This window comes from Protopterus annectens, chromosome 6.part0 (assembly GCF_019279795.1).
Source record: "Protopterus annectens isolate FY-2018-M chromosome 6.part0, PAN1.0, whole genome shotgun sequence".
NCBI lineage: Eukaryota > Metazoa > Chordata > Ceratodontiformes > Protopteridae > Protopterus > Protopterus annectens.
The window spans coordinates 1,844,902,723-1,844,930,580 of NC_056737.1; the positions used below are offsets into that span (position 1 = coordinate 1,844,902,723).

Genomic DNA, 27,858 nt, shown 5'->3' on the forward strand with positions numbered 1-27,858 from the left:
AGTGTCCAAATCGTGGCTGTGTTGAGTCCAAACGCTTTTGAGATACCATTGTAGCTTCCTCATATGCAGTTTGGCATTGGGAAGTACTAGAATGCAAGATGCCATGAACCCCAAGGCTTGAAGGACTGTCCTTGCAGTCAGCCTGGACATTACTGATAGCTGTTGGAAGTATAGGTGAAGATTTCTTTGTTTGTCCGGGGTAAGAAATGCCATCTGAGCAGCTGTATTCAGTCTTACACCCAGAAAACACATCTCTTGTGAGGGTACTAGACTGGACTTTATTTCGTTCACAGAATACCCTAGGCATCTTAAAACTGTCAGTACATACTGCAGATGTTGAAGAAGTTCGTGCTTGCCTTGAGCCAGAATCAAACAGTCGTCCAGATAAGGATAAATTTGAATTCCTGTTAGTCTGAGAAAAGCTATTACTGGAGCCAGGACCTTTGTGAATACCCTGGGCGCAGTAGACAAGCCAAAGGGCAATGCAGAGAACTGATAATGCAAATTCCCATTCCGAAATCTCAGGAATTTTCTGCAACTGGGCCTGATAGGAATGTGAAGGTAGGCCTCTTTGAGATCCAGAGTCACCATCCAGTGATCTTTGCCCAGCATAGGTAACAGCTGTTGCAGTGTTAACATCTTGAATTTTGGAATTTCCAGAAAGGTGTTTAGAATGGACAAATCCAGAATTGGTCTCCAAGTATTTCCTTTCTTTGGCACTAAGAAAAGATGGGAATAAAACCCTGTGCCTCTTTCTGCAGCAGGTACTTCCTGTATTGCTCCCAACTGAAGCAGAGAAGAAATTTGTGCCTGTGCTTCCAGTCTTTGCTGATGAGGCACATCCGGCATACCTTTGAGAGGAGGGAATGTGTGAAAATAAAATTTGTAGCCTCGATTTATTATGTCCAATACCCATTTGTCTTGGGTAACCAAATGCCAATTCCTTTTGAAAAGTCCCAGTCTTCCTCCTAGAGGAGCTGCCAGCAAGGCAGAGTCCGGCAGCTGAAGACACAGGTCATTGGGTCTGTTTCCGAAAGGACTGACCCCTGCCCTCCCCAGCAGAAGGGGTAGAAGAACTCAAAGACCTAGAAGTAACAGGGCCCTGAGAGGAAGCCCTACCTCTACCTCGCCTCGACCTGCCCCTAGATTGATAATCCGAAGAGGGGAAAGACCATCCCTTAGCAGGCCAATTCCTACTGAACTTAGGGGGCTGAACCTGTAAAAGTCCTTAACTGTCTGCATAGACTTAGCTTTTCCTCCATTTTTTCAAAACTGATTCTACTGGAGGACCAAAAGAACATCAGATTGTAGAGGAGCATCCATAATTCGAGCCTTAACATGCTCTGACAAGGTCTGATCTTTAAGCCAGGCATGTCTGCGAACAACTGAACTAGTAGCAGCCACCCTGGAAGAAGCCTGTAAAGCATCAAAACCACACTGCAAAGAATGCTTACCAACTTGGTCTGAAGCATGCACTAAATCCTGAAGCTCCTTACATTCAATACCTTCAGCTAAAGCATCTACTTTACATTTCAATTGGCCCAGCAAAAAATTTTGATACCTGAGCATATGAAACTGACAATTTAAAGCTCTCATAGCCAAAGTAGAAGAGGTATACAGTTTTTTACCCCACCTATCCAGGGCCCTAGCATCCTTGTCCAGAGAAACTGGATTCCTAACCACAGAAGCCCTAACACCTTTGGGGCCTTGAGTAATAGTTTCTGGATCAGACCTAGGACTCTTATATAAGTACTTGTGAGCTTCCGGAACCCTGTAGTATCTATCTGGTTGAACCGGGGCAGGAGGCAGAGAATCTGGGTTAAGGGCAGCCTCAGAAAATACATCCTGAACAACATCCAGTACAGGGGGAATAGCCAAGGGCCTATGCTGAGGCAAAAACAAGAATTCTCTTAGCCTTTTACGAGAATCAGAATAATCCTGGCCCTCCCATTTGAAATGTTCCCTCATGGAATGCAAAGTCTCAGAGAAAGAAAAATCTTCTGGAGGGGACGGAGGGAGTAGTGTCCTCAGCCTCCGAATCAGAATAGGGAGGAAATCCTGAAGTTCTTCTACAGAGGAATCTGACTCATTGGAAGACTGAACCAAACCCTCCAACTCTGTCTCTACCCTGGGCCTCTTTGCAGGGGGGGGGCATAGAACCCCTAATTAAAGTAATCAAATCTTCAGCCATCTTTAACATGTGCTTCCTAGGAGCTGGACCCTGGGGACTAGCACCAGCAGGGGCAGACTTAGACTTAGAATGGGCTTTGCTTTGAGAAGGAGGAGGCCTAACTACCCTATGAGGGGAGGGAACCACTGACATCAGAGAAGCACCCTCAGCCTGCCTAACACAGGAGAAGCCACTTCCTGTAGTAACAAAGGCTCCCCTTGAGACTCAGGTAAACTTTCAGAAGGAGCCGCTGAAGTAGTCAGTGGTTCAACAGAACCGGCGTCCGGAGTGGACGATTCATCCTGTTTGGACCGCAAAGACTTTTCTTTGCGTTTCTTAGAAGAACCAGTCGTCGGAGAATCCGACGGCATGTTGTAATTACAACGTTTACCAAACACCAGCCTAGCACAGTCCAACCGACGTTTAATAGTACGCTTGTTAAAAGTAGCACAAAAGTGACACCCAACAACGTCGTGCTCAGGCCCCAAACAAGGAATGCAGAGTGAATGGTAATCCCTATGAGGAGTCTGTTTCCCACAAGAAATACAGTTATTAACTTTTTCTGACATCCGTCAATACTGAGGCAAGAAAAAGACAAAAGTGTCCCGAACGGGGTACTTAGCCCAACTTGGTCTCCGGTCTGAAACTCGAAAACCGACAATTCCAGAACGCCGGACGGCACTTGCAAATGCTGCTTCTGCTTAGGACCACGCGGCAAGAAAGACTGAGGTTATGGCGTCGGTCATGCGCATTTGTACTAGCACGTACTGACGTCAGTCTCGGGCGCCGATGACCGACTCCGGTTCTAGCCCTTTGGTATTCGGGCCGATTGTGGACAGCGGAATACCCATATGTAAGGACTGCAGCAATGGGAGACGAAGAACATCAGATCTATGTCCGGGCTCCACCATTTCTGTGTTATCATCCTGAACATTTGTGGATTTAATTTCCACTCATGCAGATCCATGATGTTTCTGCTTAAGTCATCTGCCAGTGTGTTTTTCTCTCCTGGCAGGAATTGTGCTTGCAGATGAACTTGATAGGTTATAGCTGTGTTCCACAAGGTCATGGCTTGTCTGAAGAGGGGATATGAATGAGTGCCCCCTTGCTTGTTTATGTACCACATAACTGTGGTGTTGTCTGTCCTTAGAAAAAGTTGTCCTGGATGCAGAAGGTCCTTGAAAGCTATAAGGGCATTTTGTACAGCTATCATCTCTTTTTGATTGATGTGAAGATGCCTTTGTTCTGCGGTCCACTTGCCCTGAATACATTTTCCTGCCATGTGTGCTCCCCAGGCGTAATCGGAAGCATCTGTTGTCAGTGTTTGCCTGGCTGTGGGTTGAGTGAAAGGCTGTCCCTTGTTGAGGTGACAGGCTTGAGCCCACCATCAAAACTCCTGTTGAAGGCAAGGAATAAGTGGTATTACTGCTTCCAAACTGTGACAGTCTTGACACCAGACACTCTTTAGGTACCATTGTAGTTTCCTCATATGCAGTTTTGCATATGGAATTAGTAGTATGCAAGATGCCATGTAACCCAAGGCCTGCAGAATTTTTTTGCAGAGAGTTGAGTCTTTGTTGCCATTAATTGGAAATATTGAGTCAGTTGTCCTTGCTTCTCTGGTGTGAGATAAGCCATCTGGGCCATTGTATTTAAGCTGGCACCCAGGAATATTATCTCTTGTGAAGGCACTAGTTTTGATTTCTTTTCGTTTACTGTGTACCCTAGGCAAATTAGCAGTCTTTTTACAAACGCCAGATGCTTTAGAAGAATGTCTTTGCTCTCTGCTTGAATAAGGCAGTCGTCCAAATATGGGTAAATTTGAATTCCTTTTTGTCTGCAAAATGCAATTACTGGTGCCAGGCATTTTGTAAAGACCCTGGGCACAGTAGATAAGCCAAAGGGTAGTGCAGAGAATTGGTAGTGCATTGAACCTGCTAAGAATCTGAGGTATCTTCTGCAATTTTGTCTGATAGGGACATGCAGGTATGCCTCCTTGAGGTCCAATGTTACGAGCCAAGCTTTCTTGCCCAGCATGAGAAGAAGCTGCTGCAGTGTCAACATTTTGAATTTTGGAACATCCAGGTAAGTATTCAGAGAAGAAAGATCCAGAATGGGCCTCCAGGCTTTGTCCTTTCTGGGAACCAGAAACAGTCTTGAGTAAAATCCTTGTCCTTGCTCCTGTATTGGTACCTTTTGAATAGCTCTCATGTCCATGAGTGCTGTAATTAGCCTTTGAGCCTCTGCCCATTGATTTGGCGGCAGATTTGGCATTCCTTTTAACCTTGGCAGAGTGTGAAAGTGGAACCTGTAACCTTGAGACACAATAATGAGAACCCATTTGTCTTTGGTGATCAATTGCCACTTGTGACTGAAAAGTGTCAGTTTTCCCCCCAAGGGGGCTGCCAAGAGAGAGATGTTTGGCATCTGTAGTGGGAAGTCATTGGGTCTGCTTTTTATAAGGTTGAGGCCTGTCTTCCCCTTCTTTCTGGGTTGAAGTACCCCATTGTCGAGGCCTGTAAGTACCTTGTGGTTGACCTCTGCCTCTTGGACGTCTGTATCTGCCCCTTTGAGGTCTGTCTGAAACTGGAAAGGACCAATTCTTTGTTGGCCAATTTCTGCTAAATTGAGGAGACTGAACCTGTAAGAAATCCTTCACCGTTTGCATAGATTTTGCTTTATCCTCCATTTTCTTTAATACCTCTTCTGCCTTAACTCCAAATAAAACATCCTGCTGCAAGGGTGCATCCAATAACTTTGCTTTAACATGATCTGGTAAGGTCTGTTCTTTTAACCAAGCATGCCTTCTAATGACGGACCCTGTAACTGCTGCTCTACAGGAGGCCTCTAAGGAATCAAAACCACATTCCAAAGTATGTTTTCCCACTTGTTCAGCTGCATACAATAAATCCTGCATTTCCTTATAGTTAGGAAGATCTGAATTTGGAAGCATTTTTTTGTTTCAACTGAGACATCAAATATTGCTGATATTTAAGTATGTGAAACTGGCAATTTAGTGCTCTCATTGCTAAAGTTGCAGATGTGTATACTTTCTTTCCCCATTTGTCTAATGCCCTGGAATTTCTATCAGAGGGGACTGGATTTTTTGCTGTAGAGGCCTTTACCCCTTTGGGACCCTGGGAAATAGTTTCAGGGTCAGCAACAGGGCTTTTATAAAGGAATTTGTGAGAGTCAGGGACTCTGTACTATCTGTCTGGCTTAACTGGAGCTGGAGGTAAAGAATCAGGATTTAAGCTGGATTCAACATACAAATCATCCACAATATCTAACACTGGCGGAATAGCAAGAGGTCTGTGTTGAGGTAATAAAAGGAAATCTCTGAGCCTTTTCTTGGATTCTGAGTAATCCTGGCCCTCCCAATGGAAATGCTCCTGCATGGTATGTAAGGTTTCCCCAAAGGAGTAGTCATCTGGTGGAGAGGCTGAAGGAATGGATTCCTCAGCATCAGAATCCTCATAAGGGGGTAAAGAGTATCCTAGGTCTGAGGATGAATCTGAAGAGAACGACACCTGGATGGATGAGTCATAGTCTGCATACTGTCTAGGCCTTTTATCAGGAGGAGGGTGGGACCCCCTGATCAGAGTAATTAGGTCTTCGGCCATTTTGAGCATCTGTTTCTTAGGTATGGAGGCCTGTGCTGGAATGCTGAAGTTGTTTCTTTGGTTTAGATTAAGCAGAAGATTTAATGGTTAACTGAGTAGGCATGAAAACACCCTCTGAAGCTGCAGGTTGTTCAGCTACTCCGGAGCCCTCAGAAGGGTTAGTCTCGGTAGGTCTCAAGTCTGGTGTATCCAAAGGCCCAGCCATCTCCACGTGGGAGTCAGAGGCGGCCTGTGGTTCCAAAGAAGCGGTCGTCAGGGGCTGCGAAGGTGCCTCGCTGAAAACTGGAGAACCGGCGACTGGCCTAGAAGAGGCTTTGTCGTCAGTTTTGGGCCTCGGATGCCTGTCGTTGTCTTTGCGCTTTTTGTGTATTCTGGTCGTCAGTTGTTCCGACGGCATGGTGTAGTTGAATTTTCTGCCAAAATAATGTTGAGGAAAATCAAACCGACATTTAACAGTGCGCTTGTTAAACCTAGCACAAAACCGACAACCAGTGACGTCGTGGTCTGGGCCTAGGCATGGGATACAATAGGAATAGAAATCCTTATGAGGTATTTGCTTCCCACAGAAATACAATTATTAACTTTTACTGACATCGGTCTGAGGCAAGAAAAAGTTTCCCCAACGGAGTACTTAGCTTTGTAGAAGACTCGGTTCTGGATTCGGAATGAAAATCTCAGGAGTCGGCCGACTGGCACTTGCGAACTGCTTTTGCATCGGGCACCGCGCAGCAAGAAAAACTGAAGAAAATGGCGTCAGCTGCATCTTATATACCCTTGGCGCACTGACGTCAAGGAAGAAGTGATAGCAACCAACGCCGGACCAAGACTTTGGAACTCAGGCCGACTGCAGGACCGCCTGACGGCAGGATAACCCTAGTGTGATGACTGCAGCAGTGTAACACGATGAACATCTGGATATGTTGTCTTTTAATAGGGACAATTTACCTTAGAGAAGTCCTTAAAGTTTTTGGGGTTAGGAAGGGGGAATAGATTTACCTTTACTTCAAGGGAGACTGCTTTGTGATCTGATCTTACCAGACAGGATATCACACGGGGGATGCAGCACTCTCCCATATTTGTGAGCACCAGATCTAGGATATTTGTTCTCCTAGTGCTGTAGCTGCTCCATGGCATTTGAATTTACAAAGTCAAGAAATTTTTGGGCCTGCACGTTAGTGGTCGTGTATACCTCCCACTTAATGCAGGGGTAGTTACAATCACCCATGAGCATGGTACTGGGCTGGATGTTGAGTGATTCTATTACCTTTAGGTATGATGCATGGGTTTGCAGGTACATGATTGGAGACCTATAGCTAGCAAGAATATGGTAAAGGATTTCTCCCATGGCTAGTTGGACATGGAGTAGCTCAAGCATGTCATATTGTTTGACCAGCCTTGAGGTGTGCCTATCCTTTATGTAGATAGATAAACCTCCGCTTTTTGCTCTTTCAAGTTCAGTGGGTGGTTAGAATGTAGGAAAGGCATTATAGCCATGCACTACTTGCATGCTTTCCATGATTCTGAACTATGTTCCAGTAGCTGCACAGAAGTCAGCATTCTCCACGGTGAGCAGAGCTTCCGGGGAGTACAGTTTCTTGCTGAGGCTCCTAGCACTGAGCAGTAACACCTTTAGCTTGTCCTAAGTAGCTCTTGTTATGTGGAAGATTTGTCTCTTTGGCAATGCCAAAAAAAGGCACTATAGGGGTGCATAATGTTTTGGCCAATATCTGAAAGCCCAGAGGTGACAGGTGAAGACCATCCCTGACAAAGCAGCGTGACCTGTCAATCATGTCTTCCCATGCTGACGAGTATTGGACCCCTTTTGAATGACATCAGTAGCTAATCTGTTGTTAAAGTCAATCAAAGTTGATTTGAGTTTATATATTCCTTCAATGTTTCATTTATTTTAATCACCTCTTGAGTACACATGATTTATTTCTCCTATAAATTACTGGAAGCTATCTCTTGAATCAAAGCTGAAGCTTGAATTGGTTTTTGCTGAACAGCTGCAGGATCCTTCACAGCCAGAGTTTTCTCTTTACCTTTTCTTGTTGAGTTTCTTTCAAGTGTCGGAAAATGTCTTCTTTCCTGGCATCCAGACAGTCTCCTTACTAGCTAGTAAGTGAATTCTAACCAAATAACAGTTTCAACAGCACTCCTTTATCTCGATTCCTGTTTAAACACTGAGAGAGCTGAAATGAACCTGTTAATCAGTATGCAGCCATTGCAGAAGTTCTAACCAGCACATGTTTGAGAAGAAAAAAGTACCAGGAAAAAAAAACATAAAGACGTGCAGGGAGGACAGGCACACACTCTGCAGATGGTAAATGAAAGTCAAGAGTGAACTCTGAATCTGTGAAACAGACATCACTTCACTGAGTGCCCAGGATGCCACAATGAGTCACTTGGTAAAATTTAGACTGCTTTATTCACTGCTCTGTATTTAGAATTTGTTTTAATTTTACTTAGACAAACAAAAAACGGTAGTGGATTTTATTAAAAAAAAACAGAAACTTCACAAACAATGGTATAATTCCCGAATTACAGCTCTTGAAAATGGGATTTTATTGTCTCAGTAAAAAAAAAAAAAGGAAAATCAGTGTCCCTGACCATTTTGATAGGATATTTTTCATTTTTGATGAGATTTAGAGAAAAAAACACTGTTTTACAGTTATTGATGAGATAAACGGCTTAAGTTAAAGAAAATTTGTAAATATTTTAAGATGTAAAAGCACAGACTGTCAAGAACTATAAAAGGTTGTGTGCATTTGCATCTGAGCCAACATAAATTTACATACCAAAAAAGAATAAATGTAAAACATAAATTAGTAAACTGTCAAATGATAACCAGCTAGAAGGGAAATAATGTTAACGCTATTTCAAAAGTATTTTTTGCCATGTTTATTTTGTTCCTACTGCCTGATGACCATCAGGACCTAGGTCTATGAACCACTCATTCATCACCACTGGGGCAACAATCAGCTGAGATTAGCAATCATTTAGATAGTCATCAGGAGTGGTTCAATTTTTTCTGCTTATACCCTCTCCCCGGCACACTCATCAAAGCACAGGAGAGGGATGTGCAATGGAATGATTGCAAAGGCCTTCCCCTCACTTCCACAATATGTGTTCCTTTAAAGCACTCCACTGGAAGAAAGAGAGGTGTTTCCACCACATAAATCACACCAGCTGCATGTGCCCTGGAATGCTCGCAACCTTCACCACCTCCCTGGGAGAGGTGTGCAAGCCATGCCCCTTCACTCCACCACTGCCCTGCCTGATTCCTCCAGTACCAAGACCACTAATCACACCATAGTCCCCTGGGTCCCAGCAAAGGCTCCACCTCTCTGTGCCACAGAGCAAAGCTGTTGCAAAATATTTTAAACATCTGGTTGTCTCTACTTAGCTTCTGCTTAAGTAGCAAATACCTTTGCTTTGCATTTTGAAGGTTCACAGGCAGCTCTGAATGCACAACATCATTAATATCTAAAAATAAAGAAGTTTGTACCTAGCTTTGAGATCAAATACACAGCATCCGATGGCTCAACAGTATAGAAGGAGAACTCTAATCTCTGATACTGACATATCTGGTTCTTTATCTGGTTGTATGTATTTAGCTTTTGTGAAACACATATTACCTTTAATAGGTACTTCAAACAACTGTGAATACACATTATCAGCATTTACAAACAAAAATGTTATACCCAGCTTTGAGGTTAAAGTCACAGCACCTGATGGCTCAACAATACAAAAAGAAAACTTCCATCTCTAATGTTGGCAAACAGGCTTCCATTAGTGGCCAAATGCTGGAGAGTGTGCTGTGGCAGGGGGATTACACTGGCCGAGAGGCCGCACTCCTCTCAGTTTTTTTTTTTTTATATTGCCAACAGATCACTGATGGAGGACAGGGAGATTGCAGTATAAAAACACACCTGTACACTCCTTACAGTGTTCCCCATATGACATTAAGACAGAAAAGTAATGGCTACCAAATATGCATATAACCAAGATATTATGGATAGAAAAGATGAATTTCTGACAAAAAAATTGTTCTTGTTTTAGAGTCTTTCTTTGTTCAAAACACAACTCTGGTATCATGCTGATCAGATTTTTTTTACAATATTTATAGTAAAGTGCATTAGTCTGAATGGCAGCATGGTATCTTAACGTGCCTTAATGTTTCTGCCTCAGTTTTGAGTTCAATTCCTGATCTCTGACTACCGTCGTGCAAAGTATGCAGCTTCTACCCATGTCTGTACAGGATTTCTTTGGGTAGTTTGAATTTTTTCCACTACCCAGAAATTATCCTGATTGATTGGCTGCTCTGAAATGTCCACCTACATCACTGAAAAGGTTTCATGAAAAATCAGTTAACTTAACTGGGCAGCAAAAAGATGAAAAAGATTACATTTAAAGTAAAAAAAAAAGTCATGTCTTTGCTGTTTAGGAAAACAAGGGTGATTTTCTTCGGTTTACTCTCAAATCTCAGATATATTTATATAAGCTATAATTGTCTTTCTGTACAATGCTTTAATACTGGTTATGTTTTTATCACACAGATGTTGCTTGTATTCTAATTTATAACCAGTTAAACCAAAATACAGACTGCTATTCAAACTTCCTTTCATTGCTTACACACACATGTAAGCGCATACACAAACAACCACACGTGCTCACAACAAAAGCATAAATCAACAATGGGGATGGCACAGCTCAGTGTATCCGTACAATATAAAATACTAAGTCTGAGGTCTTACACCTTAGGGCATTGTATATTTCATTAACAGGAGTTTCAGAAGCTTGTCTGTTTGGTCTTTTCTCAACAGGCAACTTGGATTTGACCAGGATACAGTCAGACAATGGGAGCTCTCCTGTGTAAATATAGCTTTTCTGTAAACTTTCTTACACCTCTACTATAAAACAATAGATCACAGATTACAACTTTTAAGTTATTTTATCAGATAAGAAAATCTGATGGTTTAGATCAAAAACATCCATAAATGCTTATGGCATAAAAGATTTTGTACGCTACTGAGCAGTTTTGTCTCTTTTGAATTTTGCTAGTTTTTATATGATTGATGTCTGCTATCTGTGAAAACCTATAGACTTGAAAAGGGACTTAAGTGTCAATGTATTACAAGCATAAACATAGTAAAAATGAAAATGACAGGCCTAACAAATCCAAGTTTTGCGGGCTTTATTACCTTATCTTTGACGTGAACTGCACATTAGTTTTTATTACCAGTGGTCTCTGTGGATGCGTAGGCATACAGGGCTGTCGTTCAACCACCAAAGAACTAGGGGAAAAAACATTTATTTCAAAATATGAACAAAACACAGCTGATAATTAATTACAGCAATTTTAAATTTTGTGTTCTGCAGTTAAATCTGCTAGCAGTGTGTTTTAGACATACACTTTTAAATACAACTAGATTAGATAATGACTTACAGACTAGACAAGAGGTGACTTCTAACAAACAAAAACAGCATATACTGGCAGTTCCTTAAGTCTCTGTGAAGTTAAATGTTTTCCAACCCTGTAGTTTTCCTAGTAAGAAAGTGCTGTACCTTTCCAAGTTATTTCAGGTGGCCTGTGCCAATGCTACAAAATGTAGCACTGTACTGAATAACTGGACTGGTCCATGACATTCAAAGTGGTACAGTGACTTCACTGTAGTGAACTTAGAATGAAGTGACCTACAGAATATGTCTTTTTTGGACCTTACACAGTGCTTAAAATTTACACTCTTTACCAGTGAGCATTGATGTGATAATGTTGTTTTTTTGTGGTTTTACTGTGTATTTAGCAAGCAAAACCTATACCCTTTGTGCCAAGTTTCACATGCTACATTTACTGACATGAGAGCTAAAGTCATTACTAGTACGCAATGTGCAAAGTTAACATGAAATGACCTTTCTAGATCATGCCTTCTGTTGGTCAGTGTATATGAGTAGAACAGGGATTGTAACTTTGAGATTGGTATTATCATGTGCTTGTATGTGTGCACCAATCACTGACCACAGTGTGGGGAGGGGTGAGGGTTAGAGGTGGCTGGTGCCATTTTATTCAGACATGTCTAATGTCACTCAGTGCCAGTGCAGGTACTTGTAGGCAGAATAGCAGCAACAATGTTGAACACAGCAAAGCAGCACAGCAAAACAACAGGAGTCAGCACAGGATCCAAAAGCAGCTTTATTTTCTGTCTCTCACTCTAGCGCCTCGGCCACAGTAAGCCTTCAAGGAGTAAACTAACAATACTAAAGCACACTTTATATAGTCACAAAAATCATTCAATTACATCATTAAACAATTAATCAATAAAATTGATATGCACCTACAAGCTAAATAACATTCTTCCAATTACATTCTGTATTCAAGCCTCTAGGTACTAAAGTGTCATATTTTAAAATAAAAGTAGTTTCTTTCTTTAAAAGTAATCTACCCACAACTAATTCATCAGGTTCCATTTTAGCTACCTGTTGTAAAATGGTGCCTTTTAAACTCTCACTACTGCCACTGTGAAATTCACAAAAATGTAAGGCTAAAGGGCTCTCCATTTTTTTATTTCTTATGTCCCTCAAATGTTCTAAAAGTCTAACCTTAAACATTCTTTTCGTTTGACCGATGTAAAATTTATTGCAACCACATTTGAGGGCATAGATTACCCTGTTAGTTCTACAGTTATATGAGCCCTCCAAATCAAAATTTTTGTTATTAATTTTGAAAAAAGTTCTATGTATATATGAACAAGCTTGACATTTTCCACATGGAAAAGTACCCAAAATAGTTAACTGAATGGGTATTTTCACAATCAATTTAGAAAACCTAGTCCATACAACAAAATCTTTAATGCTTTTACCTTTTGTATAAGAAAAAATAATTTTTTTTGTCTTTAAATTCTTTAATTCATCAAAGTTGTCTAAAAATTCCCAAAAATGTAATATATTTGATTTGATCATATTACTACAAATATTATACTTAGATACTATAAATAAATTATCTACACAATTAATAGTTTTATTAGATATAAAAATATCTCTTCTTTTTTGTTTATTAGATCTATCAAATCTAAGTTTAATAATTCTATCAATATCACTTTCAACTAACTTTTTATCATAATTTCTTCTCAAAAACATCTTTTTAGTTTTATGAACCTCTTTAAAAATATCTCATCAGTGTTACATAAACGTGAAATTCTTAAGAATTCTCCATATGGTAAAGCATTGATAACATGAAAGGGATGGCAACTGTCAGCTTTCAAAAATCATTTGGCTCTCCAAATTTTCTATGTAAGCTAGTTAAAATGGGTTGACCATCAATACCCTGTACATTCACATCTAAAAAGTTAACTGTGTTCCCACACTGTAAACCATCAAAACAAATGTTAAATCTATTTTGTTGAATGTCTTGGACAAAATTTTGTACATAATTCTTACCTCCTTCACATAAAAATATTAAGTCATCAATAAATCTATAATACAATTTAACATATTTTTGTACAAATTCATTATTATAGATACATTCCCTTTCTACAAGGCCCATGAAAATATTTGCATACATAGGTGCAAAGGGAGCACCCATTGCTGTTCCCTGCTTCTGTTGAAAAATCAAATTGTCAAAACAAAAGTAATTGTTTTCTAAACAAAATTGTTTTTGTGACTATATAAAGTGTGCTTTAGTATTGTTAGTTTACTCCTTGAAGGCTTACTGTGGCCGAGGCGCTAGAGTGAGAGACAGAAAATAAAGCTGCTTTTGGATCCTGTGCTGACTTGTAGGCAGAATGTCCGCTGTGTTGTGGCCCTTGATGGTTGTGAACATTTACATGTATACTGATTATGGGATTGCTAATTCCTCATACTTATACATATACTTGAATTTTCAAATGGAAATTTGCAGGTCGGTTTGGGGGGGGGGTTCTTTCACACTGCTACTGTCATGTTCCTTCATATTGGCCGTGGTCACTGACTGGGGGGGCACAGAGGGCTGGCTACACCTCATTTAGATGTGTCCAGTAAAACTGTTGATAAAGGTGGGCACAATGACTACTGCACTGCAGCCTTTTGTAATTGGGGATGTATACATGCCTAGTGATTATTTCTTACTTGAGCTTCATACGAGCTGCATATGTGCTCAGACTCTGAAGTACTGTGCCATGCCTGGTGTCTGTGTGAATGTCTGTGCATGTGTGTGTAGGTGTGTGTGAGGGGATGTTATTTTCACAGCAGTACTGTCACATCTATGCACACCAACTATGGTCAATAGCTATCACATAGGGGGAGAGGGGGCCACAAGTGGCTGGCACAATCTCATTCAGCCATACTCTGAGTCTCCAGTTGTCACTGCCAGCAGTGGTCGATAGAATGTCTTCTGTAATTTGGCACTTGGTGGTTGCCTATCAATGACTTTCTCAATGTCTTTTTCCCACCTGATAACACAAGGAAATAATAAATACAGGGTCGGCTACACTGGCCTTCCTGTGCTTCATACCTGCTGGAAATGTGCTCAGACTTTGTAGTACTGTACCATGTCTTTATTTGTGAGTGTGACAGAGGGTGATAATGTCACTGCAAGAACAATGACCATTGACACTGCCCATACCTCTTTAACTTCTAAGAGCAAGAAATATGGAAAAAGCCATAAAAGATTGTGCGACAAAGATCCCAAAACAGGGACACTTTTTAAATACTGCTCTTACAAACTTAGAAAGTTTATAGAATAACAGCTTTTGCATTAGCATGTATTTTCTGAAGGATGTGAAGTTTGAAACTCAAATCTGCCACTACTTTCTGACTTCAGTCCTCAACAATTTGTCAGTGATTTGCCAGAAAACCACAATTTTATGAGAACTAGACCAAAAATATAAGGCAAAAATCTGTAGAGTTGAGAGGTATGACACTGGTCAGCCTGACGGGATTGCAGGAACTTGACATTCTGTCAGTCAAACATGCATCACGTCACCCAGCCCCCCTGCTGATACTGATGATTGGAATGTTTATTTTGTTGTGGCCCTTCATAGTTATGAACATAAGTGCATGTATGCAAATGGTCTACTCAAGCTCTGTACTGGTTACATAGATTCTAAAGTACTACAAATATGGTACTATGTCAAGTATTTGTGTGCAGGAGGAGATATTACTTTCACAGTGTCATTGTCAAATATATGCACAATGGCCATAGTCACAAACCAGTATGTGTGAGTGTGTGTGTGTGTGTGTGTGGGGGGGGGGGGGGTCAAAAGTGGTTTGTGCTGTCTCTCATTCAGACATGTCCAGTGGCACCCAGTGCCAGAAAGCAGAATGTCTGCAGCACTGTAGCTCTTGGTGGGCACAGCTGCATACATATGTATTTCTCATTGGCATGCTAGTGCTTCATTCTGGTTGCACATGTTTTCAGATTTTGAAGTTCTGCATCATGTCTTGTGTCTGTCTCTGTGTGGTAGGGTGATGTTGGGTGGTGCTGTCACAAGCATGTATGCTAGTCGTCGTCACTGACCAGTATTGTGGAGGAGGGGGGGGCTGTCACAGATGGCTGACACTGTCCGGTTCATATAGAATGCTTGTGTTTGCTGCTTTGTGGCACATAATGGTTGTGGATGCATTTATGCATAGTGATTATTGACCCACGAATGCTTCATACTGACTGCACATATTCTCTGACTTTAAAATATGTATCATGCATGGAGTTTATCAGAGGGGGTGTTACTTTTGCATTGACATTCTCACATACATGCAAAGTGGTCATGGTTACTGGTCAGTAGAGTTTGCACAGGTGGCTGGTGCCATCTCATTCAGATATATGCATCATCCGCAGTCACTGCTGGTACTGGTGGGTGGAATGTCTGAATTTGCAGTGCTGTGGCCTTTGGCATTTGCAGGGACTTGCAAGTGTACAACTTTGTCTACTCTTCCTTTTTATCAAATTCAAATATGCTCAGACTCTACTGTATCAGGCTGCCAGTGTGTGTGTGTGTGTGTGTGTGTGTGTGTGTGTGTGTGTGTGTGTGTGTGTGTGTGTGTGTGTGTGTGTGTGTGTGTGTGTGTGTGTGTGTGTGTGTGTGTGTGTGTGTGTATGACAGGGGTATTAGTATTATTTTCACAGTGGTACTTTCATGTGCATGCATGCTGTTGTCTAGCTAGGGTGTCATAGGAGTATAGCTCCATTTCATTCAGACATGTTTACTGCTGTTTGTGGTTGAGATGACTACCTTTAAGGAAGGTACTGTATTGCTGTTTATATGACCTAGAATACAAGTATTTTTTTTCAAGGTGTGGCACCAGCACTTTTATCAGTAATTATCCAGAACAGCCAAGGAGTTCTTACTACAGCTAGCTCAGCATGTGCAAAATATAACACCCTCTGTTATTACTCTAATTAAGACAGTACCATAATTGCAAGTCCCTGTTACTTACTAATGTCATTCACATTGATTTTATGGGCAATGCACCAATATGTAGTTGATAACTTGAGTGTTGCTGCAATTGTTAGTTTTTTTCACTGTTAGCAGGTTTTTGCCTATGTGTCTTTAGGAGAAGAGGGGCTGCATATGTGCTATCTTCTACTACAGGCAAAACAGGCAGACAAGGGATACTGTAAATGAGAAGACAAGATCCTGCATTGGTACCCCAGGCATATGTACTACCAGGAACACATATTTCAGTACAATAAACAACATGCCTGATGGTCTGTTAGTAAGAGCATTAGGATGGGGTCCCCTACACAAAATCTGCTGTGAAAGTGAGCAATGTATGGCAGTCAAATCATTAAGATATAAAACAGCAGACACCAGTAGTAAGGAAGATAATGTACCAGAACCAGTGCTGTGCAGTAAGTGAATTCACAGTGGAAAGGAAGAGGATAATATGCCACGGAAAGTGCTACATAGAAAGAAGGCATATAGAAGTACAGAAACGGGCAGTATCCCACAGTCAGACCTGGTACTGAAGACAAAAAACAGCAGTAGTGATGATAATGAAGACACATCATTGTTGCAGCTGTGTCTTACCTATGGTGAGGCATCAACAAATCTAGCCAATGCAAGACTCAGTGCAGTGACAGTGACAATTCTGGCATCCCATCTGGCCAGTTCTGCAGAGTTTTGATAAAAAGCCATTCTACAGAAACTTCAGAAGGGCTATATAAATGTCCAACATACTGCACTTTGTTTAAACCTGGAATGTAGCTCTGTAAAACTGGTCTGTCTCAGCTGCCTCCACTACAAACATTGGGCTATGTAAACCTGAAAGGCTTATCAAAGACTCAACATGAATAGCACAAGCATCGAGTGTTGCCAGTGCTACGATCACTGTCAATGATTCAACACCTGCCTCATTACTGCATTCCTCAGCTACATCTCAAGGTCTTAACTTGCAAAACAGTAAGCAGTTCTTTTGGCTGAATTTGTTTAGCCAATTATATGTGATAAGTGTACGGTCTCCTAAAAGTAAAGGGATTGACTTTCTCAACATCTTTTTCCCGCTAGAAGTACTTAAACTGATAACACAGGAAAAGGACAAATACAGTGCCAGCTACAGGCAGCTCATAAAACAAATCTGCAGTGGAGTTTTGTAACACCTGAGAATATAACACAATGTGTACAGAAATGCATATATACTTGTTGACCACTTGAATGCCCAAGATGTACTTGGACTGGGATACTGACTGCTGCCAAACAACATGAATTTCACAAGTCATACCACATTATAGGTTTTCCAAATGTATGTAGTTCTTCCACTGAGATGAAAAAACTTTACAAATCCAGCTAAAGCTGTCCATAACAAGCTGTACTATCCATCCATCCATCCATACCCCCTCTTTTCCAAAACTGTCCATTACAAGTTGCACTATCCATCCATCCACAACCTGTCTTTTCCATTTTATTTATTTATTTATTTATTGACCATGGGATCGGAGTGTCACTTTAATAGTAACAATCATTGGGACTTCCAGGATAGCTGCACACTGAGTAACAGCTTATGTCTAGCTCTCCCATTGTGAAAACAGAAATTCAGCAGATAAGGCCAGTAGACGTGTGTTTATGGGTAAATTTCATAACTGGCTAGTAAGTGCACTGCCTGGATGCCAGGAATAAAGAAATATAGAAGACCTGGAAAAAATCAGATACAGGGAGAGTTCTGCAGCTGTTCAGCAAAAAGCAATGCAACCTTCCGACACGACTTCGAGTAACCTACAGGAAGACATGACACAACTGAATACAGACCTGGTAAAAATAAACAAAATACTGATGGAGTATATCAACACAAACAACAAAAGGCTGAAAAAAAATGGAAGAAGCTTTAAACAGATATTTAGATGAGATGATAAAGCTGCAAAAATCAGAGGTTGAAATAAAGAAAAGGCTGGCTGAATATGAAATTGCTCAGGAAGAAAAGTTTATACAAATAGAATTACAGAACAGAGCACATAGGGAAAACCTGAAATTTTCAGCTATAGCAGAGAGGTTGGAAGGAACAGACTGCATTAAATGAAAGTACAAATAAGCAATGGACTGGTATTCCACAGCAGCAGTTGTTAGCTGAGAGAGCACATTCTGTGCATGCTCCAAACCTCTCTAAAAGAAAGCAACTTAGACCTTTAATAGTAAAGATGCAATCTTACTGCAGAAGGAGATGACTATGGCAGAAGGACAAAGTACTAAATGTGGGAGACAGCAGAGTGATTGTGGAGAATGATTACTCATTGTACACCAGGCAGAAGAGGAGCAAATTTATTCCACTATTCAGGGAATGTCGAGATGCAGATGTGAGATTCAAATTGCTGTACCCAGCTATCTTCCGGCTACTCTTCCCCGGAGGGACAAAATCATTTTTGATGAAGTACATGCTAAGGAGGAAATACAAAAGTTTGTCCAACAAAAAGTAAGCTGTGAAACAGGAGATTCTGCTTCTTGTTCTTCTGATAATATAATAAAGACCACAGAGGGACTGTACCAGTGAAACCTTTTCAAAATGTTCAATGGCAAATGTTGGAGAGAAGGAAGGGAGCACGAGAGTTGACTAGAAGAGTCAAGAGTATGTTGGAAATGAAGCAGACAGGATTTCGGAGATGAACAGTAATAAAGCCAGTAACTTAATATGGGATTACAGTGCAATATTTGTGAAATATGGCAGAACAATAAAATGGAAATATTGGACTTTTTCAGAGTTTGTTGGACTTGTGGGGGACTCTAAAACATATGCCCTACTTCATGTCACTAATGCTCAGAAAAGTGCTTTGCAGAAGGCAAGAAGAGGGAGAAAGTTAACTGTAAGTAAAGATTTTTTTTCTTAAATACTACCAGTTTTGTGGCATGTGGTTTTCTTTACATGCTATAAAGTAAAGTTTTTTTCAGTCAATCATTTTTAAGTGTAATGGGGATTGTAAACAGGTGCTGCTGTTCTTTTCTTTCTTTTCTTTCTTCCTTCTCTCTTTCGCTTCTTGTTCAGTTTTAAGAAATGTAGGCAGTTTAATGTATTAAAAAAGCCAGGTTAAAAACCATGATAAAAGAAAAGTTAATGTGATTTTCTCATTCTTGCATGGGGAAATTACTGGATTAAAGACCTTAAATTGATTTATTAACAAGTTTTAAGAGAGACCAAGTAAATGAAAAAGAACATTGAATATTATGAGGCTTTTTCTAGCAAATACATGTAATTTCAGTAACAATTCTGCAGCTGGTCTTCATGCTTCAATGTAATCAATCTGATAAAGAGAAACTGGCTACAGTCTGGTGGAGAGTGACTGGATGAGGAAAAAAGAAAAGAGAAATTGGCTAAGAGATAATGTTCTCTGAAAGCATTCAAGGGTTTAAGCAAAGTAGACAATGTTTTCTAAAAGCATTCAGTTGCTTTCCCAAGGTAGTTAATGTTCTATGAAAACATTTAGAGGTTTTTCCAACTGGAAGAGCTACAAAGATAAGACAAAACCAGTCAGCACTTAGTAGAAGCACAGGTTGCACCATGTGTCTTAGCATCAATATTTCAAGGTGTACATGGTTTTGTGCGTTAGTATTAAGATAATAGGTTTTGAGAAGATATTGGGATGTGTTTGTTTTTTTTTTTGTTTGTTGGTTTTCAAATGTATATGACAAAAAACAACTGTATACAAGTTCAACCTGTTGAACAGTATATGCATGTAGCACAAAAGCTGGAAGTATACATTCAACAAAAAAGGTATTTTATATATATATATATATATATATATATATATATATATATATATATATATATATATAAGGTAGGAATAATAACTTTTAATACAATGATGCTTTCTTTAATGTCTTTAAATGTAAATGGCCTCAGAGATTAATACAAAGAAGAAAGAGTAGTGAATTATATTAAAAAATGTAGAGTGCAAATAGCTATGTTACAGGAGACACACTTAAAAAGAACTGAACATGTGAATTTGATAAAGAAAGGTTTTCAAGATGGTTATTCTGCGGAATATCTGGGACAAAGGAAAATAGGAGCACTTATATTAATTGCAAGAGGAGCTCCAATACTGATAGAAGAAGATAAAAAAGCTAATAATGGCAAATTTGTAGTGCTAAGGGGCTACTGACAAGGGAGGAGGATTACACTGGCATGTATTTACATTCCACCTAAAACTGCTGTAATGGAGCTTAAGAAAATTCTGGGAGAAATAATCAGTTTTCAGCAAAGAGTATTACTTATAGGTGGGGAGTGGAACTTAATTTGCAGCAGTGAAAATGAGTCTGGGGGGTCCAGAAAGGAAAATATCACAAAGGAGGGTAGATTATTGAAGAAATTTATGAAAATATTTGGCATGAAAGATGTGAATTCACTAGCAGGAGTTCGGAGTGAATTTACATATTATTCCCCAAGATATAAAAATTTGGCTAGACTAGACAAAATTTACATTTCACAGAAACGTGCATTTAATTGAAGGTCTTAAAAACCCACCCAATAACTATTTCAGATCATGCGCCAGCAACAGCTAAAATACAAACACAGGGGAATGAAATAATGTGAAAGTACTGCAGAATATGAGGAATCTCACAGAACAAAAACAGGATCAACTGCAGAATGCTAGGCAGAAAATAAGGGATTACCTCGATGATATGCACAAGCTTAGAAAGACTGCTGTTAAGCAACTGTTTTTTGATAACACTAGAGCACAAAAACTATTAGCACAACAACTCTGGCAAAAGAAAGTAGAAAGGGTTCTTGTCAAACTTAGGGAGCCTATAACAATGAAGGTAACAAGAGATCCTGTAGAGATTTTAGAAATATTTTCGAAAATTCTATGAGAGTCTCTATAAAGCAGAGAATATGAAAATCAACAAAAGATACAAATGGAAAAGTTTATGGAAGAATTAAATATGCCAAGGTTAGAGGTAGATGAGGCTCAGTTAGTAATCTACCCATAATGCCCCTCTCTACATTACCTCAGATCCAGTTTGCAAAATTATAGAACAATGGAAGGAAACTAATTCCAAATGATAAAGCCATGTCCAAGGAAAAACCTAACAGAAGACCCAGGGCAACAGGTTGCTCAACCAGGAATCTATGGGAGGGGGAAAGAAGGGTGGGATGCAAAGAATAGATGAAGATCGACAACACAGATGGAACGTTATGGTAAGACATAACTTCTTTATCTGATGTTGTCAATCTTCATCTATTCTTGACTGATGGGACAGAGTTCCCAGCTACTTTAGATCCTGGGTGCCCCTAGGGAAGGATATTCCTCAGAACCATAGAACCAAAGGTTGCTTTTCCCCTGGAGACCAGATCCAATTTGCAATGAGTAATAAAGGTATGTGGAGTAGCCCAAGTTGCTGCTGTGCACATTTCACTCATGGAAGCCCCTAAGAATGGAAGACAGCTGAAGTAGTACAGAACTAATGGAATTTGCCTTCACAGGCATTGGACGGTTTAGGTTCTATTTGTTATAAATGAAGGAAATACAATCTCTTAACCATTTTGACAAGATATCCTTAGAGACAGTTTTCCCCAAGGTAGCACCAGAGAATGAGACAAATAATTGTTCTGACCTCCTAATGTCTTAGTTCTGTTGAGAACCTAACAGGTGTAAGCAATATTCACCTTTATTAGAAAATTTGGAACGAAGACAGGCAAATCTATAGTCTGATTAATGTTGGACTCTGAGACCACCTTTAGAAAAAAAGATACATTTGTCTGAGTGTAACTCTATCCCTATGGAAAATTAAGTAAGGAGGTTTTGTACATAAGGCTTGTAATTCGGAAACTTATCTCGCAGAGGTGATAGCTATAAGTAAAAGTGTTTTCCAAGAGAGGAACTTCCAAGTCACAAGTAGCTGCTGGTTCAAAGGGAGAAGCTACTAGTGACTGCAAAACAACAGTCATGTCCCATGGTGGTAGAGGGTCCTTAAAAGGGGTCTTCAAATGGATAGTTCACTTGAGGAAGATCTTACAAAGTCTGGGAGAGATTAAAGACAGATCTCCAAAGCTATTAAGAAAATTAGAGATAACTGCTAGAAAGACCTTAACAGTAGAAGCACAGGTTCCCCTCCCAAAAAGAATGGCCAAACATTGTAACACTTTTTCCACCAGGGCTGAAAAGGGGTCAAGGCCATTATCACAAACCTAAATTAAAAATCTCTTCCATTTACTGAGGTAGAGATTCCTGGTGGATGGTTTATGGGATGTCAGCAAACTTTTTCGTACTGGGTGTGACGCCCGTGCCCTGGCCCAGCAATCAAGGAGCCTCAATCCTCACCACTGACACCAGAGAGGGAAACTCCTAGAAGAGGAAAGGATAACACACAATAAAGTACAATTTCCCTTAAGTGCACACAGGGATCACAGTCAGTCTGGGGCTGGTTGCTCCCCTGCTCACCAAGTCCCCAATAAGACTCCCCACTGGCACAGCTATAGGGTCCAGATCTCAGCCTAGCTGGCAAGCTAACCTCCAGTACCCTCTCTGTCCAACCAGAGCTTCGTGTCCCTACCCAGGTAGCTGACACACACCCACACTTTGAGATAAATATTTATACAACTTCACAGACTCTCCTAGGAAAGGCTGACACAGATTCTCTAGCTGTGCTCCTTTACACAGACTATACAGTAGTAATTTCTGCCACCACCAGCTAATATTATCCGCTACCCAAAGGGCCTTGAAAGGGTGTCCAATTATTACTGTATAATATTATTATCCAATTGGTAATGTGACGATTCAGTCTAAGGCTTATTTTAGAGTGGCCTATTACAATGAACTCTATAAATATGCAATGTACTCTAGACCCTACTTCTCTATACAAACCAGCCACAGGTAAAGGTTTTTAAAATATTTAATAATAAACAATTAAAACACAACACAATACTACTACACCACAGAGATATCTAAGAGTTCAGAGATCACACAGAAACTTAAAACAATACAGTAGGACAGGTCTGACGTCAAAGAAAAATAAACTAACTTTCTAATCTTTAGCTAATCTTAAGAGAAAACACAGTGCTATCATCTTACTTTCATACATAAAGAGCATAATAAGCAGTGCTGGGTTGATGGTCCAAGACAAATGCTTTGAGTCTCTCACTGAACAATAGTTTTTAAACACTAACCAACAGCTCTGCTGAGGCCCTCCCAAATTACATCATTTCGACACTTAGCTTTTCCCAGTATTCACATTACATCATCTTGACACTTAGTCTGGAGTTCCCAGGCCACAAACTGCATTATTTAGCAAGCTAACACCTGCTCAGGAAACTACAACAATACAAGGCATTTCACATATACATTCTAGCAGACACTGGAGCAATAAAGCACCTTCAACATGTAAATTCTGGCCCTTAACTTTAACCTTACAACAACGGGCATGAAACCTTCATCCAGACTCACTGGAGCAGACTTGTAAAACATCAAGGAGATTCATAAGATCTTTGCAACTTCAAAAGACACATTTGAAATGCTTGGCTTGGTTTTCCTTACAGCAGATGGCAATGTTGCAACAATCTAGAAGTTCACATTTTACAGTGTTTTCTTTCATTTAAAAACACAAGCCTGTATTTTACATTTATTTATACAGTTGCTAGAATTATGTATCAAATTCTATTTGGTTAGGCTGGCAGCCTTCGCCCATCTTCCTTCAATCTTCACACTGGGGATGGAATATCATTATGCCTGGCGACTAACGGAATTGGAGGAAGCAAGCAGTTAGCTTGAGACTTTGAAGACTGGGAACACCAGTCCCTGATGGTTAGACAGAAGGTCTGGAACTGGGTCCAGAATCCATGGACAGTGAACCAGATGAGTCCATTGGAATGGAAAACAAATCTGTTGAGGCCATAAAAATGCAATGAGGATTACTTTATTTCTCAACCTGGCTGCTTTCTTGAGGAAAAGAGGGTTGAAAGGGAAGGAGGGAAAGGCATATAGAAGACCTGGGGGTCAATCAAGGAGAACAGCGTCTCTCAGGGACTCCCCTTGAGGGGGGATTACGGCAAAATAGCTTCCATACTTGTTGTTTTGGGGTGATGCAAAACATTTGCAGCAAGGCTCACCCCAGTGATGAAAGATCTTCTTTGCTACCTTGGAATTGAGAGACCACTCATGAGGCAGTAGAATGCATCTTCTTAGTTTGTCCGCTATCATGTTTGAACTCCCTGGAATGTGCATTGCTATCAGAAAGTGGCTAGAGGCAATGGCCCATTGCTACACTTGGAGGGCTTCTCGACACAGGGCACAGGACTTGGTTCCTCCCTACTTATTGATATACCAGAATAGAGACATACTCCCTGATTGAATTGCAATTGTTCCCTGAGGTAAGGCAGAGTGAAATGCTTGCAAAGTAGTAGTACCACCCTCAGCTCCAGAATTTTGATATGCCAACTGGCCTCCATCAGGGACCAAGTGCCTTCAACTGTCTTTCGTGAGATAATGACCCCCCCCCACCCAATCTGGAAGGCATCAGTGGTCACTCTGGCCTTGGGGTGGCCCAAAAGGACTCAACTGAATTCAATCCACTAGGACAGGCAGAGTCACCGGAAGCTGTTGAAGACTGGGAGGGGGGGGGGCAGAGGGTGAGAGGGGCACTTAGTGATCTAAAAAGGGCAGTTTTTTAAAACTAATTAATACCGCAATATAGGTTCACTTGGAGGACGTTTTAAGCTTAGCCAATTTCCCTTTTGGTGCTTGAATTAACATTTCCTGATTGGTCTTACTTATCCCATTGCTCATACAGTAATTGTATATTAGTCCTAGTGAGAATAAATGTGATCATACTATAGATAATTTGAGGGGACCCATGTAAGGGATGCAGCATTTAGGAACTGCCACTATCCATTAGTGGCATGAGGGGCAACCCTGGAGTACATTTTCTATTTGCCATCCTTAGATCCAAGTTGCATTTGAATGTGGACAGTAATGAGATTTGTTTTACATGAATGGATAGTCTGTTCTGGAACAATGGTATCCTCTGTGATATATATCCATATCTCCACAACATTCAGTTTAGATACCTGGACTAAGTATTTCTGATGCCATCTGACTTGCTGATGTATAGTAGGTCCATCTGTATTAGGTCGGAGGATGCCTTGTATGCCAGACATGTCACCTCTAAGCACTCTGTAGGATACTGAGTAGAATTACAAATCTTTGAGGTTGTCCATGCAAGACCTACTGTTTATGACTTGTATCCTTTTAGTAAGGTATCTCTGTGGGCATTCCAATTGTTGCATGGATCTGGACAGATACATGCCAAAGTGGGCATTATACAAAATGATTGACCTAATGAGGGCTTTGCAAATGGGGACAGTAACATCTCTCGATCTAGTCAAAATCAATTTGTTTATAAGCTGTGCTATACAGAAAGAGTTTCTTATGACTCTGGGCATATGTTGGTCAAACGTTAGGTCACTGTACACACAGGTTCCCAAATGCCAAACAACTGGGTCAGCTCTCAGGGGGCATTGTCAATTTGGCAGTTCCCTGGAGTAGATGACTTCCCAAAGGATATGATAATGCATTTTTGGAGGACTTCAGTTTTAATTCATGGTTCTGGCACCAGTTATTGTTTGGGACAAACCTTCTTGCATGACGGCTAAGTCATTTGGGGATTCAATAACTGCTCCGAGCTTGCAGTCATCTCAAACTTAGTTGGCCAAAGGCCTTTGGTATTTCCTTCTACTTTTTGAGATGTATATGCCAAACAGAAAAAGTCTCAGCATCGAACCATGGGGGACTCCATTGGTGACTGGTATCTTCCCCTATTTTGATCTCCTGCATCCTGTGAGCAAGCATACATGTATACATTTTTTGATTCACCTTCCTGATTGTATTAAATTATATTCCTTGTATAATACAGCACTACTTGCTAGAATATGCTTTAAATTTGTAGTTTAGAACAGTCTTCTAATAAGCAATGAAACAAAATGTATGAACCAATAATGACAAAACTACCCATTTCAGAAAATTTCAACCATGAAAAGCCACTCAAACTTCTGTCATTACAATCCACCAATATCGGTAAATATGCAAAATCTCTGCAGAAGTAAGTCATCTAAATAATTCCACATTAAAGGGATATGTAACTAATGAAGAGGTTGCTGCTAGCAAACAACTTTATATTTCATTGTTTCATCTACAAATAAAGTTCCTGTTGCCCTTGAAGAATAAATTGCCTATGCCACATTAAAAAATGATAAGATAGTAGTTTTGCAATGGGAAATGTATGGCAAACTGATAACAGAAACATAGTTACTAGGTAACTCTACATTCACAGGGCTGCATCATTCACTCCCTTTAAAGTACAACACAGTACAATATCAGTGATTCGTTTGCATACTTCGGGAGTAGAACCCAAAGCCTTCTGCATCAAAAGCAAGTAAAATGATGCTGTAAGCACTTTCAACAGCATCTTCATAAATACTCTAAACTTCTTAGCTCTCTCTAGGAAGATCAGAGTAAAATCAAACCATGTTCCCTGGCTCTCCAAAGATACTAGGTCCCTTATGAAACAAAGAGATTGTGCTTGGAAAACCTGGACTAAAACTAAACCACCACCTTTTCTTCAAAAGTACATGCAACTGAGGAACCTTGCAAAAAAACATACAACTAATGACAAAAAGTTATACTATAGCTCTGCTCAGCTTAACAACAAATCAAATCCTCGAAAATTTTGGTCACCTCTCAACAACATCCTCTATCATGGAAAGCCCTCTAATCCCTCCCCATACCCTCACTCTTCCTCTCAGGAAACAACTACCCTCCTGAATAAACACTTTATCTCTTCCATCCAAAATCTGGTAACCTCTAAGCCAAACTTTACTTCGACACCCACCCCTCCAAGTCCCACTAACACAACTTTGTTTTCTTTTGAGCCAGTTCCCATTACTTACATCAAATCTCTACTGCTCAAGCTAAAACCTTGCTCTCCTTTCACTGACAATATATCTCCTACATTCCTCAAACTTGCTGCTGACTCAATTGCCTATCCTATATCTATACCAATTAATCAATCTATTCTGGAATCAACTGTCTCCACCCTTTGGAAATCTTTCTTCACTTTCCCTCTTCATAAAGGTGGAAACTCCACTGACCCCTCAAACTACCGACCCATTGCCATTCTGTCCCCCCCTCTCCAAGATATTAGAAAAAGTATTCACTCACAGCTTCTCAATCACCTCCTCACACACCACTTACTTACCCCTACCCAACATGGATTTTGTCCTCACCACAGCACCACCACTGCCCTCCTCTCCTTCACTCATATCATTGCAGAGGCCCTAGACAGCAATAAACTCATTTCCTGTCTCTTTCTAGATCTCTCCAAAGCCTTTGGTACTCTCTTTCATCCTCTACTACTATCCAAACTCACAAATTTCAACCTATCCCCCTCCGCACTTGCCTGGTTTAATAATTACCTCTCTGTCAGGGAACAATCTGTTAAAAGGCTCTCATCCTCCTCACCTTTCCTTCCCATCTCCACTGGTGTTCCCCAAGGCTCCATCTTGGGACCCCTTTTGTTTAACATCTCCATCAATGATCTTTACACCTCATGCAAAGAATCCTCCCATATTCAGTATGCCGACGACTCCACACTTATATCCATCTCAAATAACATTTCT

General features: G+C 40.4%; 1 protein-coding gene across 3 annotated transcripts in view; it reads right to left on the reverse strand.

Moving 5' to 3' along the window:
* Positions 1–27,858, reverse strand: part of STAT4 (signal transducer and activator of transcription 4) — a 3,571,511-nt gene that overhangs the window by 1,458,614 nt on the left and 2,085,039 nt on the right. For all 3 annotated transcript variants that reach the window (XM_044075198.1, XM_044075197.1, XM_044075196.1), the window contains one exon: positions 10,998–11,090. In XM_044075198.1, coding sequence (XP_043931133.1) covers positions 10,998–11,090 — 93 coding nt within the window. The remainder of the gene's footprint in view (positions 1–10,997; positions 11,091–27,858) is intronic.